The sequence below is a fragment of the Carya illinoinensis genome, chromosome 9 (assembly GCF_018687715.1).
Source record: "Carya illinoinensis cultivar Pawnee chromosome 9, C.illinoinensisPawnee_v1, whole genome shotgun sequence".
Classification (NCBI taxonomy): Eukaryota; Viridiplantae; Streptophyta; class Magnoliopsida; order Fagales; family Juglandaceae; genus Carya; species Carya illinoinensis.
The window spans coordinates 15,643,528-15,660,180 of NC_056760.1; the positions used below are offsets into that span (position 1 = coordinate 15,643,528).

The following is a 16,653-nucleotide window of genomic DNA, read 5'->3' on the forward strand; positions in this document are numbered from 1 at the left end:
TTTGAGGAATAGGGATGGGAATGGGACTCTCATTTCCTTTAAGAATAAGAATATTAACCAAACATACTTAAAAGCTCCACACCCTCTACATAAGCAATAGATTCAAATCAAGATATAAGAGGAAAACCTCGTAAACCATATTCATCCACGCCCCAGAATTGCAAATAAGGATTTCCCACTTTTTATTTTTTTTAATGAAATAGATATTATATTGACAATGCTACTTCATCTACAAAACATAAAGAGATCGGAAAATTTCATATGTTAAGCTAAATGAAAATCAAAAGAACCTTGTTCCTAGAACTATTGGCCATCAAGATTCACCCAAATGGTAAAGGTCTTGGTCTTAGGATATCACTTATTTCAAGATCCAAAATTCAACACCTATGCAAACAATCCTTTAGGGGCACACTCCATAATGAAAAACCAGCAATTTAATCAATTCTACTTAGAAAAACTTACGAGTACGGTGCATGGGACGGGTTTACTCGGCAGGAGTGGATCCAAAGAGCCTTATCTTGGAGAGGCTCCCCAACATCAAATAAAAAAAAAAAAAAAACCTATTGGCCATCACGTGGTGGAGATCTAATCAATTTTGTCAAAATTATCACTATTATCGCTTCGTGCGAGACCAGTCAAAGGGGCTTAAACATTTAGAGAGGGGAGAGACAGGAAAAGCACAACTTATCAGGTTTGGAGTGGGATTGGGGAGGGTCGGGAAAAGCACCATGCATGCATGACAACGAATTCCATGTTCCTTATGAGTCCAACAATAAGAACAATTTTTCTGATTAAAAAAAATACAAAAATACAAAAGCATCTAAGATGCGTTGTTAATAAAGCAAGAAAAGAAAAGACTGACAGATTTTGAGCATGTCATCCTCACATAAAGTGACTAGTTACTATAGAGGCACCTTTATTTCTTTTTTTTCTTTTTTTTTAAATGCAACTTGGATCTAGCACCAAAGACAAACAACTGACCCTACACAAGTGTGCCACTAACACCATTAACATGTATTAATATTCCTGTGTGCATACAAAATAACAGGGTCCGCAAGGGGAAAGGGAGGGGGGGGGGGGGGGGGGTAACACTGCACTATATACAAAAAATCCATTAGGAACTCATGCTTACGGCAAAAATCAAGACTAATTGATGTCCGGTTAGATTTTGATAAAGAAATACAATTCGAGAGATTATAGATACCAAACAGGTGCTTAAGAGCAAACACTAAATAAATAATTTACAATACGGCAGAAAAGGGTGCGTTATTTACACATCCATCCACCCACTCATCCAATCTCAATCCATCAATACATTAATTACCATAAAGCTGAGGTCATAGACTCATAATAAAATACATAAGGTAAGTTCAACCACGCAAGTCACTGTTGGTGGAGCAGACTCCACTAATACAAGTACGACTAGGCTTTTCTTACAACACTAGCAATTACTATGTTATCCTAATACCAGCAAGCATGGGAGGGAAAGTGGGGGGTGGGGACCTAAATTACACATATATGTAATTTAGAAATGGAGTTCAGTCATCCTTACCATGGCAAACTAATAGTTTAAATCCCCAACTCCAAGCTTCTGTACCTCAACCTTGAGAGACTTGAGGTACCTAACAGCTTCATCCAGTACAGCAACTGTATTCATTTGATTGCCGCCAGGTACTATCCCTCTCAGTGCCTTCACCATCTTCTTCATTTTCTGTCGTTTTCTTTCACTGTTGCAGCTCTCACCACTGCCTGAGGCCTTCTGCATAGAAGAAGATCTATTCTTCTTTGGTTTTGAACAATAGTTGGAGAAGGAATCTGGAGATGTGCTTCTATAATCTCCATTAGTCCGGGCAGTGCTAACCTCTTCATCATCATATTCATCTTGTTCATCCTCTTCAAAGCTCAACAATGCATCAATATCACCCGAATCCTCTTTCAGTGGAGAAGATGTCTCTGGTTCCACAAAATCAACTTCTTTCACATCAAAATTGTCTTCCACGCTAGTTGCAAAAATGCTAGGAGCATTAAATTTGTGGGCAATTGTTGGATGAAACATAATCTGGCTTCGGTATTGCGTCTGATCAAAGACAATAAAATTCTTTGGGCAAACCTCAGAAGGTTGAAATTCGACACCATGAAAAGGTGTCAAGTGCTTAGCACCCGAATTCAAGACTGCACCAACAGCAGGTACAACAGGAGTGTGCACATAACAGTTGCCCACTTGATTTGTCAAAGGGAGCACAGCCTTTGCTCGGAAATGCTGGTCACCCTGCATTGTTTGTCCTATTTCCTACTTAACTGCAAAGTCCACAGAAATGAGCAGTTTGCCTTCTGCACTGGTAATTATTCACAATTTCAAATTGGATGAAGGTTCCTAAGGTGATGGGACCGCTAACTAGTTAATTATGGTATCGACAGGAACAAGAGAGCCATTTTTCCAAATAAACAGTTACCATCATCAAATGCTTCAACTCTTTCAATGCCTTCTTATGGATTAATGCAACCAAAGGCAGTTTCCAAAATTCCAGCTTCCCAGAACTTCAAAATAACTACGTAACAGGTTTAAGTAACTGACGGAAATACTCGGCCTGTAATAGAATATAGAAAGGCACTATTAGTGAAGCAAATAATGTCATATGGAGCAGGAAGGGTTTAGTTCCATCATTATCAAATAAGCTCTCTCTTCTTTTAGTCATCCTTCCTTTTTTTTCATAGGAACCAAGCATCCGGAACAAAGTCCCTTTTCATCATCCTTATCTAAAGGATAATAAAGTTTCATTTATTTAATATTAACTAATACGAGACAACTCAAGCATTATTTTTTTAAGAGAGAGAGAGAGAAATCTTTATTAAAACATGCAAAAGGCACAACCCAAGTTTCCAAGATGTACAAAAGAGAGAGACACCTGGTCCCATCTAGAAGGAAAGAGATACAAGAAAATTATGAAAAGTCCATTAATGCCGGTAGAAACAGTACAAAGGAACAGAGTATCAATACCAAAAAAGAATAGTTTAGAGCTCTTTCAGCATCTGTATGCAGTCCCAAAGTTCTATCGTCCATTTCCTTTGTAATATACAGGAGACAAATAGGAACTATCTTCCACAATGCTGTGATTTGCAGGCGGGCTCCTAGTCCTATTGAATTCGTGATCTCACCCTCTAACCCATGCTTTGAGGAAGAAATTTCATTTGAGCAAATTGGCATAATCATTCATGCATTACAAAAAAAACTGTTCACATGCATTCTTATAGTAATTGTTGTAATAAACATCCATCTACAATCACCACAAGGACACATCTAGAATCTGATGGAGAGGTTAAAATCTAATGTAACACAGCGAACCATGTAGTTATAACTTATGACCCATCGAAAATAGAGTGACTTACAAGCACTATACGATACATGAGATACAAGACAAAATGGAAATTATAAAGCAAATAACATGTGGAAATAAAAAAAAAGCTAGAAACATTTTCCCCATCAAGTAATAATACTGCCGTGGCCATAAGAAGCTTCTCTCCTTATGTCATAAGGACACCAGGATCATCATATAAGGATCAAAAAATAAGGAAGGAAAACAAAAATAAGGAAGGAAAACAAAAATAAGGAAACAAAATAGAGAAAATCACCCAAAGCCATGAAGGCAGTAACTTGCGGACAAGAAAATAGGAAAACATTTTTACCTGGCAAACTTGTATTAGTTGGTAGTATGCAATGATCCCGACACTCATTTTAATCTGCCCTACTTCTTTCACGGCTCTGTATCTTTTTATGGTCACTCCAATGTACATTCTCAATCCTCCAACCAGTTTCAAACTAAACAAATACTAGCTAAAAAAATTCCTTCCGAAACCACCTGTAATACACCAACAGAGATCAGGAAAAATCAGCCAAGGATCATCAGCATAGAGAAAAAAGTCAGGTTAAACAAACACATAACCAATGCTAACTAGTGAGAAATTTAAACAGAAAAAATTACAAGGATGAATCTTACCGAACTGGAAAAACTATGAACATCCAAACAACGGTCCATACTAAACTTATTACCTTCACCGATGTAGGTTCACATTTTTTGTGAACAAATGAAAATATTCTAAATATGAGGTGAAAACAAAAGGACATACAATACAATGATTACATTTAGTTTCTAATTCTTTCTGCACCCTGTTTCAGCCCAGAATATAACCATATAAAGTTGATCTCTTTTATTCATAATCTGAGATTCAAAGAAATGAACTCTGATCACCAACGCTGAGAGAGCGAATCAAAGAGATAGTCTCACCCGTTTAAAATGAAATTACAGTATAAAACGAAAGAACGCCACCAAGCGAACACGGTTCATCTTGTCGTTCACAAAAGAAGTCCACGGCATCTTGATTTTCCTCCCCCAATCCCAATTCTACAAGAAAAAGAACACAACTTCCACTGCAAAAGATCACATAAAAAACAATAGAAAGTCAAAATTTTAACTAACACAAGACAGGAAAACACAGATCTCTCCGTTTAAATTGCAGAGAAAATTAAAGAAAATAAAATTTTCATTGAAATTCACAAATTAAGTAAAATTCACAAATGTAAATGGAATGAGATCCAACCAATCCACAATAGGAAAAAAAAAAAAAAGACCCACTTAAACGTAGATCATAATCAAATAAGAAAACCGTCGACCTCTTCAGATACAAACATATATATCAATCTCGAACCACTTGTCAAAAAAATAAATCTCGAATGAAAAAACACTATCAATTCTGAGAGAGGCAGTGTTTCGCATAAACAGGGTAGAAGAACTAGAGGGCCAAACCTAGGGTTTTCCCAACGATCTTCCCCCCGATTTGCGCTGAAAGTTGCAGCAGAAGAGAGAAAGTGTTCCAGAGAGAGAGAGAGAGGAGTGAGTGGTGTTTGGATTGGATGCGTTCCATTATTTCTCGGGTGGGCTTTATTGGGATGCGAGCTAGGGTTCGAACAGTGAGAAAACTAATCGGAAAACAATAGCCGTTGGATTCGAGGGTTGGCTCTTAGTTGGGGGAATGGATTTGAGAGTAATGTGAATACGATAGCGACCGTTGGATGGAGCACGCGTGAAGTGGGAAGTGGGGCTCACGAAGTTTGACGAATGGGGATTGTCGTGGGAATCAATCACACGCCTTGTACTAATGTATTTAAATTCCATAGTTTGTCTGACTCTTAAGATTCAAAAATAGTAAAGTGACAGATATAAATTAATCTTGATTATAATATAAATATATATTTAAGTGAGTTTTTAAATAATAGTAAATAATTAATAAATAATGTAAAATGCATTCTATATATTGATTTTTTCTTATATTATAATTCAGACAATACGCACTGAGATATCAATATTGATATGTTAAAAATTATTAAATTTAAAATTTAAATTTAAAAATAAAATTGATAAAATGAATTTTATACATAAAATTTAAAATATATATAAAACTCCTCTTTTTTTAAAATCTACAAATTTGGAGTTGGATTTTTTTAAAACATGGGTGTGATGTGAAAGATAGAATTTAAAATTCACGTGCTCTCAAATTTCTTAATTAAATATATAATAATCTTCGCGTGACAATTTAAAAGTTTTGAGTGAATAAAAAATCACAATTCATGACCATCCTAATAGACTGACTAATTAGATTATTCATTCTGAATAGGAAAATATTTTAATTACAAAAAAATTACATAAAAATAAATTTATAAATTGATATAATTTGATATAATACGTCATATTGTAAAATTATTTTTATTATAAAATAGATCTAACTGATTTCATAAAATAAACATTTATTTGTGAATTTATTTTATAAAATTTCTTAATGTGGTTATGTTCTATAAAACTTATTGATTGCTCAGAGTTAAATAAAATTTAATTTTGTAAATTATTAAAATTGAAATATTGGTGCCATTAATTATTAAAAAAAACAAATAAATAACACCTTTCTCTTTTAACATCTTTCTCTTATTCCAAGAAAAGAGAAAGAATGATTGGGCTGGCGTGAAACGATACTCAAAACTCTCATTGCTAAGCATTGTTCTTGTGGCATGGATTTGCTAGCCTGATGATATGCAGCATGGATTGCCTTGCATGCAGATAATACCTTGCAAGCAGATATCACCTCTTTTCTTTTATTCAATGGCCTCAAAACACACAAATTAATGATAAAACTACATACTCTAATTAAATTGATCATCCCCAATATTATTATTATTGTTGTTGTCGTCGTTGTCATCGTCCTCATCCTCGTCGTTGCCGTCACCATTACAAGTATGCTGAGAAAACTACACCATTATCGAGCTATGAACAGTTTCTTTCACTCTTAACATTTTAGGATGTATTAATAATTACTGAATTTTCATAATTTTTGACAATAATTGTTTTAAGGGCTACTAACTCTATGGCATAAACAGATAAAAGGGTGAGAAATGTTGAAAGAAAGGAAATGAGATAAAATGGTTACTTCTTAAAAAAAAAAAAAAAACAAAAAGAGGATATATCATAATATATAGAAAGAAATTCCTCCAAGAATATAATGTAGCTTAATGAGTAAGGCATCACAGGCAGGGAAGTGGAACTGAGATTACAAATTATCCTGTCACCCAAGCTAATTACCACTTTCATCATCCTTTCTCAAATAGAAAAAAGTGTTTCTATCTTAGCAACCATCATTTTGATTCAAAAAAGGTATTTTGATGATGGGTGGTGGTGGGTGTCTTGTTGCAGAGTTATCAAGTTGAAATGTCTCTGCATTAGGCATAATTTCAATGACACCCACTTTTCCTACTTTCTTCACCCTGTCCCTAAGTGCTCTATTCAAACATCTGTTACAACTCTTCTTCAGTGGCTTGCACACATCTCACAAGTGCTCTCTTCCTTTGTGCTTATATAGCACACATGATCTTTTAATTACACTATGTCTATGTACACTGATTGAGCGGCTCAAACCATCTAATTTTATGTGATGGCCTGACTTTTTATCAATACAAACAACAGCATATCAGACATCATCTTCTTAAGAATCCAAAGACAGAAAATTAACCTTTTGTACCACTTGTCGAGTTTGATTATTACTGATACACCGGTGTGTAAATACATTCCTTGTTATGGGATTCAAAATAGTTATAAAAAAAATACTTACTTTTTTTTATCCTAACTGACGTGGCAGACTTTTATATCTTTGATGTGTTTACTTGTGTGTGATTTTGATACAGTAGGAACAGGCAATTCTGAGATTAGAAATCAAGGAAATTTCATGGAAGCGGAGTTGGTAGAACTCCTCCACATGTTATTACAAACTCTAAACACACACTTTAAAAAGAACCTTGTATATATATTTTCCACAATAATAGGCTTCTAGTGGAAAAACATAAGGGTATTATATATAGAGAAACACTAGTATGCCTATAAATCTTGAAAGCTGGCCTCTGAAATCACATTCTGCATATAAAGTAGTACTGACTACTAAACATAGGTGCAGCTATCATGACCTGCAAAACAATTTGCAACCCAGAAACAAGTAAAGAAAGGATAGCAAAATCACTGCACAAATTAAGCACAAGAAACAGTAAATTTACACCTACTTGGATCGGTCAGGGAGAGGAGGCCAGAGTTCCTGAAGTCGCAGTTCCAGTAATTTTTACCCATCGTTTTGTAGTAAAGATTCATGACGACTGAGGCATGGTGAACAAGAGTATTGGGTAAAAAGCATTGGCCACCTTCTTGTATCAGCCCGCAATCTAGCACTTGGTCGCAGGAGAAGTTGATGTTTGCAGTCAGTTCTGCATCACTCGAGGAAGGCTTGGCAATGCACCAGGTGTCTGCCTGCTGAACAACACAACATCAGATGAATTCCAGGAGTCAAAAGAACAATTTATTTGGGTTTTGCAGGTTTAAGGGTATGGAACATGGGTTAATGGATTTCTTTGTACCTGTGCATTTGCAACCTTCAGAGACTCTTCTGCAAGTTAAGCCGGAGAAAGTAAATGAATAACTATATTGAGCAGAAAAAGAAGTAGACAGAGAGTCCATGATAATTCCTTGCTAAAACTTCAAGAAGACTGTGGCTTGAAAAACACATTGACGGAGGGATACCACCAACAAATCAGGATAAAACAGCGGAAATACTCACAAAAATTTCAATAAAACAGTTATTTTTTTGTCAAAATATTGCAACCAGCAACTCATAAATTTCCTCCCAATTCCCGTTTGTTGAACAAGCATTGGAGAAAACCCAACAAAGCTACGTATATCCAAGAAGCAAGATCCTTTCACATAAATGCAGCAAGTTCCTATTAGGATATCTAGAAGAGCTAATTAATCAAATGAATGAAAATGACACAAAATTGAAGTGTTTTTGAAGCAGAGTCTAGAATTATAATGTTGATATTCTAATCAGAGATTAAAAAAAGACTACAAAATCACCTGAATTGAGGAACAAAAGCAGAAGAAGAAGGAGGAGAACGGGGGGGAGTGACAGAGTTGATTTGGCCATGGCAGTGATGGTGTGAAGATTATAAACAATCAAAAGTTTCTTGTGGGAATAAGTAATGGAGGGGTCTGTTTATATATACACAAATGAAAACAGTGTGAAAGTAGTCGAAACATCCCCCAACAATCAAATTTTCCTACGTGGCTGTGACCGTGAGGTAAATAATGTTCACTGACTGTTATAGCCAGTGGGGGAAATGACTTGGAAGATGAAACGAGGGGGCCCGGAGGTAAACAGGATGTCTGGAATAATTAATCACCTATGCTCATGTCCATATTAGGATGTGAAAAGATTCAAAAGAAGATCATGAGAAACTTGGGGGATTATCTTGGAAATGAACGGTTAATAGTGGATCTCACTCATTTAATCGTTTTGAAAAAAAATAGATTTTTTTTAACTTTTTTTTTTAAAAAAAATCTACTATTATGCAGGTAATTAATTACCTATAAATTAATCGCTTTGAAAAGAGTGAAATTTATTATTAAAAAAAAATTCATATGTTTTATTTTTTATTTATTTTTTTCAAAATAATTATACAGTAATTGTACAATTTATAGTTACAAATATCTTTTCTCATTATAAAAGTATTGGCCGATCACGCGTTTTGTGCAGATGATATCCTTTGGTTTTGGCCATTGTAAAATGCAAGTTTTCCAAATTAGTTTTCTTGAAAAGAAAGCAATCGTTTTCAAAGGGTTTCAAATTGCCATTTTCATTTCACTTGTAATTAATCTTCACCTTTCCAAATAAATATATTAACCTGCTTGTATAAGTAATTCCTTTTGTGGGTGTTTTTTCCATAATAGATATGAACATTTTCCCCCTTGTTATGTTTACGAATGTGGAATGAATAAACCAAGAAAGAGAATGTAAGCAAATCTCCTCTACCTAAGTATGGGAATGGGGAGGTGCCCACAATGCGCACACCCCTTAACCTTACATGTACGCTGAGTCATTATGGCCCGGCGTCGCACCTTGCATTGTAGTGGAACGACTACTTCATTGGAAGATAAGGGGTTGGAAAGCTTACCGATAACTTCTTCTGACATTTTTCTTGCTATTTTACGTTGATGGTTTCGAAACCATCATATCATAAGATAGAGCATATTAACTTAGTTTTCAAGCAGATTTTTTTAGGAATTTTGGGTAAAGAGGTTCCTATCAGATATGGCTTTATCAAAGAGATATAGGTGCCTTAACAGAGTGAAAATCCTTGACAAAAAGACATACGATGCATGTGCACTCGGTTGTTTTGGAGGGTTGAAGATGGAACAGATACTAAAAATGTCCATTTTTCATGTGGTAATATTCATCCCAATACCTTGCTTTATAATAATAAAAATACCCATCAAAGTATATTACCTGCATAATATAATATTGTTGATTGTTATTATGAGGTAGGGATGGGGCTATGAGATTCGGTTCACGGGTTGATGCAGACTGCTAAAGAAGGTATCATCTTCAAATTACAACTTTTTTTTTTGCTGAGATTCCAACTTTTTTCCCCTTTCTGCTTGATTTTGTACCTTTACCTTTCTCCATGATCTGCTTTCTACATATGTACATACTCTTTTGATATATATATATATATATATATATAACGGTCACAACAATTTTTTTATAAAAATAAATTCATATATTGTCATAATTTTATATGATATATTAAATTTATTTTATAATAAAAATAATTTTATAATCAAACGTACTACATTAACTCACGTTAGTTTATAAATTTATTTTTATAAAATCTTTTCGATTAAAACATTTCTCATATTGGGATCAACAATGAAATTGAATTAGCTTTGTCAATGGCTCACAAATCACAATAATTCATAAAGATAATTAAAGAGTTTTATTTTGTGAAAAAAGCCCCCTTGGTGAATTCAAGGAACTCCATTTAGAGCTGGTTTGTTACAAACCTTCCTATTCTATTTCATTTTATTTCATTATCATAATTTTTTCAAATTTTAAAATAAAATATTATAAATAATTTAACTTTTTTAAATCTCAAAATTAAAATTATATTAAAAATTATATTTTAACAATATTTGGTTCAACCTTTATTTCATCTCATTTTATCTATATAACCAAGCGATACCAATTTTAAGATTTTTATTTGAAAAGATGAAACCTAATCTGTTAACACTTTCTGCACTCTAATATTAAGGTGGGGTTTGGATAGTGAGTTGAAATGAGATGAGTAAAAAAAAAGTTGAATAAAATATTATTATTGTTTTAAAATTTGAAAATTTTGAATTATTTATTATATTTTATATAAAAATTTAAAAAAATTATAATAATTAGATAAAATTAATTGAAATCAACTTTAAATATAAACAGGAGCTAAGTTTGGACTATCGTATCATTTCTTAGTCAAGGATGGAATATCTGAACAGATGCTTTTATTTCTATTAATATCATTTTATGAAACTAATATAACATTCGACAGTTTGGCCGAGTGGTCTAAGGCGCCAGATTTAGGCTCTGGTCCGAAAGGGCGTGGGTTCAAATCCCACAGCTGTCAGTTGTGGTTTTTATCTCTAGTTTTGCCCTCCAGTTAAATGCCCGTACCACAAAAACAGCATCAAATTCAAGGTAAATGGGCTCTTTGCTCACATTGTGGTAGATGAGTAGTCCACCAGGTAGATGGTTGGTTATGTTTGTAGTAGTGCTCGGTTTTTGTTTTGTTTACCTAACAGGTTGTCATGTATTTATTGTTTTTTTATTATTGTTGTCCGAGAACAACGTCCATACTAATAACAGAAGTGCATAGGATCTCGACAAAGAGTTTCTCATAAGTATATCTTAGAAAATTTAAGGAAAATTTTTTTTCAATCTGATGACTTTTAGATATTGTTTGCATCCAACATTATTTGAACCTTAGATACGAAGGAACGTACATAAGGTCCAAAGCCTTTACCAATTGAGCCAAAGTTTTTGTCACATAGAGATGAGCTCATTTCAGATTTAGATGTCTTTTTATGAATCATAGAATGAGTTTTGTTCTGTTCTTAACTTTGTCATCTTCCTATCCAAAGATTCAAGCTTAGAAATTCAGATTGAGGGCATGAAGGCTTTTAGGAATTACATCACAGATGACCCAAGTTTTTAAATCAAGATTCCCCATGCAATCAAAGTCAGTAAATGTGACACTCACAACTCCAATATCCTAGAGTTAATAACTTGCAAGAACTTCACTGATAAGCACTTTACATAATGTACTTCGATATTTGGCTTTAATAGTTTTTATGCTGCATTTTTTTATTGGCAGTGAAACTCAGGAAGGTGCTATTATTTCGTTGCTAATTGCTGGATATTTGGCTTTCCAGCATTTCTCACGTGCAGGCAGCATGCAGAAAGCGTTTGACCCAGGTTCATTTGTTGCCACCTTAGCCATTATTTTCATTACTGCTGTATCATGCTCATTTTGATCTGAATTTCATGTAAAATTATAAATAGCTTTGCGTTTTAGTCATCTGAAAAATTTTGCCCTCGACTTCTCCATCCCGGGTTAATTCTTGCAAGCTCTTGAATAGATTACAAAAAGATGTGGTTTTCCTTAGATTGGAGAGAACCATGCCAAAAATATATATGTCAGTATATTGATCTTTCTCTCATGGGTGATTAGGCAGGCAGTTTAGAATTCACAATCCTTGCATATTCTCCAGAAGTTGGGAAAATCATCTAGTGGCATACGCCCTATGTGCAACAATTCTATTAATTTATTGCGGCCTTGCCACAATGATATAAAACCCAAGGCCGCAATGATATAAAACCTAAGCAGTGGGTTTCCTGAGGTTTATCACATAATCAACTTCATGGTTCTTGTGGTTGATTCAAATTGACCCTTGCAGATAATGCTGTTTAAAGGGACACAACTTTTTATGGGGTTACTTGTAGGTTTGGCATAAGAAATGAAAGCATACAAATTATGTATCAATCATATGGTTTGTATACATTTTGGGGCATAACAATTATCATCTTTAGTTGTGATACCCCATTTTAATAAGGGTAGGTAGTGTATGTCCAGTTAAATTTTTGTGAGAGCTTTTAGCTTTTTCTCTTAATAAACGATGAAATTTACATCATCTAGGAACAAGCTGAAGTTCTCGACTATGTATATCTAAAGTTTACATGAGCATCATCAATGCTCTATTCCTTTGAATGATTCCATATTCACTACAAACCCTGCTAAGTAATCACTCTCCACCTCACATTTACCTCTTAGGCAGACAAGTAAATATTCACAATCTTTCCAAAAGTAGCTACAGATCACCACCTCTGATTTACCTCCTGCAATTTGACAAACCCTATGAACTCCAACCAACTTAATTTTTTCCTCCTGTAATGATGCAACTGATCTCTTCCACAACCGAAATATTTAACTCTCTCTCTCCAGGGTAGGCTTCGCTTATTCACTCTTACATGCTGCTCCTTCAAAACACTTATCTTCTCTTGAAAAATCAGTCACCCTCTCTTGAACAGAAAATCAATCGATGAACATTTTCATATAAATCATAGTTTTTTTTATTATCATATCGAGGACAGTCAGATATGCCAATGGGTTCAATCATTGACCACTCTAGAAATTGATAATTGCAAATATAGGACTCATCCTTCAGCAGATATAAGAACAATTAGGCCTGGTTTGGTTTCACAAACCATCTCATCCTATCTCATCTCAACATCCAAACACCATTCAAACACAAACATTTTTCAATTTTAAATTTTTAACTTTTTCATTTAATGGGCTGAGTTTACATCATTTCTTAGTATCTTTTTCTATTTCTAATTAGGTGTTCCTCTTGTATATGTACTTGGGCAATGTCTACTTCTTTTGACGTTACCATTATGGCGTTGTAGTGGATGATATAGGGTATTGTTGACAACATTTAAGCAGGGCATAGCATGAACTTGCTACTTTATAGTAGGGATCAATCAATACAATCTTTCTGAAGAAGTGTTAGTATTGAACTTAACAGTAACTTGTTGTATGAAGATCATGCTGTTGTCAGGTTCATCAATACCCTCAGCCTTTATATTATGGATCATGAGAGAATTACCCCCATCAGTAGTAGGTAACATACGAGAAGCAAGTACAATAGCTTTCATTGCTGATAGTTCACCTTCAGTGCATCATCCTTGGTGCTGGACAGCTGCAACACAGAATCAGGTTGGCACATCCTTTTTGCTGGTTCATTCATTAATGCAATGTTTATGAACTAAATTTTTTATGACTACTGACATGGAACTCTCAACCTTAACTACATTAATTGTGGGGTGCTTTTCTTTTCAATGAGGACTCTGTGTGTGTGTGTGTGTGAAACATAAAGGGCGGTAAATGGAAGAAACCAAGTTAGTCAGCATCATTGGTTGCTGATCCATAAATTCTTACTGGCCGCCCCTAACCAAAAAATAATGGTTAGGATCATCTTTGACTAAATTAATGGTTAGTATTTCAAAAGGAAATCAAAATGAAATTGCAAATCATATTTGCAGTAGTCACATATACCTTTTTAATTATGATTGAGTTTAGGATTTTCAATTAGCTGGTATTATCTGGTGATGGCATAAAATTGAGGAGATAGTTAAAACAGTAAGTGATGGTGGAATCCAAAACAAATGATAATATTTTCTTCTAGACAAGAATGAACATATTGAGTTAGAAGCAAAAACAACGGTCAGATGAAATGGCATCTATATCAGAGGAGTGGATTAGTGTAAAGCAAGATAAAACGTGGAAGCATGAGAAGGAACCAGTAAAGAGTGATTGGTTACCAATATTTTACACTGCAGTGATTATGCAACAACACTAATTGAGTCAAGTTGTAAGCTATAGATAAAATGGTTGCCAAAAGACATCTGAGTCAAATGACAATCCGTTTGACTTGCCGCCAAGGTCTACAAATGAAGCTGTATTTCTACTAAAAGCATAAATGCAGTAATTTAGGGAAAAGACCCAAATCTAGACTAACGCTCATGATCCCAAACATGGTATTTCTAACAAGCTTTGTTCTATACTTGACAGTTAAGATGCAGCATGTTGGTTGATTGTTTTCATACAAGTTTGCCTGAAGTTGTAGCTGTATTCCATTTTTCTTATGCATTGGTGCAGTACATATGTCGTAATATTCTTCGGTGCCTATTAGGAGCTTTTTCCAATATGATGCCTTGGCCGTTCTTATTAACTGTGAAATACTACTTTGCATGTTTTGGTCTAGTCATTTAGATGTATTCATAGACCAGAGACAAGATTTTCTTTCTTCTCCCCTCCATTTATATATGCATGCAATGCATTTGTGTAAGATCATGAGCACAAGGCTTTTGTTCACCATCTGTGATTTTTTAGGTTTGCGCGTGCAGATATCAAGAGCCAGTCCTATATAATTGACTTTCTGAATGCAAATGACTGCTCGCTTTCTGATAGATTAGTGAAGAAGGCTGAGATTTATGAACGGAGAATGGTGTGAATATGACACTGAGATGAGATTAAAACAGACTGCTGAGTTCCATCCTTTGATGGCAGTCGGAGTACGACCTCAAGGTTGCTGATTGCCGCGGTTTTGACATTATTGGCATGTGTTAGTAGTGTGTGCCCTTCCAAACATACTGTTGTAAGTTTTGATATCATAAAGAAATTTATAGACCTAACTCATCTCTTAAAATCGGTTCAAATAAAGAGGTTTGCTTCAACTTTATAAGTATGCCCAAAACCTTGTTTACAGGTAATATGAAATTTATTCCTCAACACCCTCTCTTATGTGCAGGTCAATATTTTTTCTGGATCTTGTCACGAGATAAGTAGTGTGGGTCTATATTCATCCTGTAGCAAATTTTGATACCATGAAAAAATTCATGAGACTAACTCATCTCTTAAAACCGGTTAAAATAGAGGTTTGCTTCAACCTTATAAACATATCCAAGACCTTATCTACAGACAATGTGAAATTTATTCCTCAACATATTTACTGATAATATATTGTCAAAATGTATATAGTGACAGTATCCTAATCGATGGATTTTCCTAACGAGGGCATCCATCGTATTTGTTTGATTTTCCTATATTTTGTTTCATGGCCCTTGCTTTATAAACTGATTTCTGCTCCTTGCAAAACTATACAAAACTTGGACTTGGTTTACATTGATTGCTTTTTATCCGAACGATCGAGTTCTCAAGTTTACGTTGGACCCTCTGCATTTTTAATTAAGTTTTTTTACTTCTCCCAAAACAAAAGAAAATGCATGCCATTTTTACAAGGGAAAGAAAAAGATTAATTACGAATTCGGTTTCCACAAATTTCCAAATCGAGATCTACATTTTCAACTTTCATAAAATTAATCCAAGTTATTCTATTCTAAGCCAGCTTGATCTTAAGTTATTCTATTCGTTATTGTATAGAGCACGCTCAGTAAAATACTTATATGGTATAATTTAATTTAAAAATTAAATTTAAAATTTAAATCTTACGAATCAAATTTTATTACATAGATAATATACTCTATGTACCGACTTGATAATAGATTAACTCAACTTAAAAAAAAAAAAAACTTACACTTAATGCCACGTACTAGACAATCAAAGACTAACGCATGGCATACTATGTCTAAAGCGTGGCATTAATATACCAGTTAACTAGGGCTGCAACCCGAGATGATATTATCGGGTTTGTGCCCGACCCAACCCGACTCAAAAACTTCCATTACAGACACCAATTCAATCCAAACTGACCCGTCAAAACACAATTGGGTCTAACCCATATGACCCAACCCAATCTTAAAAAATAAATAATAAATAAATAAATAAAATAAAAAACTGAAAGGTTTAAAGCCTCATCTTCTGCTCCTTCTAGACTCATCTCTACTCCTTCGAACTGAATCAGTAAGCAATAGTTTTTTTTTTTTTTTTTTTCACCAGATGCTTTTCCCAAAAAGTCCATAAAGCAACAATGGCGATTTGGCCCAGAAATCAAGTTTGCTCCCGATGCCTACATGGTAGTAACTCTGGAAGTCCTTTAGAGCATCCCCATCCGATTTTCCAAAGCTCTATATTTCTCATAATTTAAGATTTATTTTGAGATTTTGATCAAAATACCCTCCACATCCGGATCCCTATTTTAGGGAAAAGGTTTAGGGAATAAACAGTAAGTCCCC

At 34.4% G+C, this 16,653-nt stretch overlaps 2 protein-coding genes, 1 long non-coding RNA gene and 1 other non-coding gene across 5 annotated transcripts; 2 read left to right on the top strand and 2 right to left on the bottom strand.

Annotated features, from left to right (window-relative positions):
* Window positions 1–1,199: 1,199 nt before the first annotated feature.
* On the bottom strand, window positions 1,200–4,964 carry LOC122276226 (transcription factor bHLH144). Of its 2 annotated transcripts, XM_043085793.1 has the most exons (5): window positions 4,803–4,964; window positions 4,284–4,426; window positions 3,685–3,857; window positions 2,454–2,588; window positions 1,200–2,336 (listed from the first exon to the last, which is right to left on the bottom strand). In XM_043085793.1, exon 5 carries the CDS (start codon window positions 2,273–2,275, stop codon window positions 1,562–1,564), a length of 714 nt encoding a protein of 237 aa, XP_042941727.1. In that variant the 5' UTR covers window positions 2,276–2,336; window positions 2,454–2,588; window positions 3,685–3,857; window positions 4,284–4,426; window positions 4,803–4,964; the 3' UTR covers window positions 1,200–1,561. The 2 variants fall into 2 exon arrangements, with proteins under 2 accessions (XP_042941727.1, XP_042941726.1); XM_043085792.1 differs by having other exon boundaries at window positions 1,200–2,588.
* A 2,298-nt stretch (window positions 4,965–7,262) lies between these two features.
* On the bottom strand, window positions 7,263–8,571 carry LOC122276228 (glucan endo-1,3-beta-D-glucosidase-like). Its single transcript, XM_043085795.1, has 4 exons — window positions 8,436–8,571; window positions 7,943–7,971; window positions 7,595–7,835; window positions 7,263–7,501 (listed from the first exon to the last, which is right to left on the bottom strand). Exons 1-4 carry the CDS (start codon window positions 8,503–8,505, stop codon window positions 7,476–7,478), a joined length of 366 nt encoding a protein of 121 aa, XP_042941729.1. The 5' UTR covers window positions 8,506–8,571; the 3' UTR covers window positions 7,263–7,475.
* A 2,375-nt stretch (window positions 8,572–10,946) lies between these two features.
* TRNAL-UAG lies at window positions 10,947–11,026 on the top strand. Its single transcript has one exon. It is a non-coding gene; the product is annotated as a tRNA-Leu (tRNA).
* A 1,278-nt stretch (window positions 11,027–12,304) lies between these two features.
* Window positions 12,305–15,206, top strand: LOC122276229. Its single transcript, XR_006228813.1, has 2 exons — window positions 12,305–13,675; window positions 14,866–15,206. It is a non-coding gene; the product is annotated as an uncharacterized LOC122276229 (long non-coding RNA).
* Window positions 15,207–16,653: the final 1,447 nt, after the last annotated feature.

Excerpts from the sequence above, each read along its gene's own strand:
- LOC122276228 (XM_043085795.1), bottom strand. The coding sequence starts at position 8,505 with ATGGCCAAATCAACTCTGTCACTCCCCCCCGTTCTCCTCCTTCTTCTT. Across the intron at positions 7,972-8,435 it reads GCTTTTGTTCCTCAATTCAG|AAGAGTCTCTGAAGGTTGCA; the intron begins GTGATTTTGTAG and ends CTTAACTTGCAG. Across the intron at positions 7,836-7,942 it reads TGAAGGTTGCAAATGCACAG|GCAGACACCTGGTGCATTGC; the intron begins GTACAAAGAAAT and ends GTTGTTCAGCAG.
- LOC122276226 (XM_043085793.1), bottom strand. The coding sequence starts at position 2,275 with ATGCAGGGTGACCAGCATTTCCGAGCAAAGGCTGTGCTCCCTTTGACA.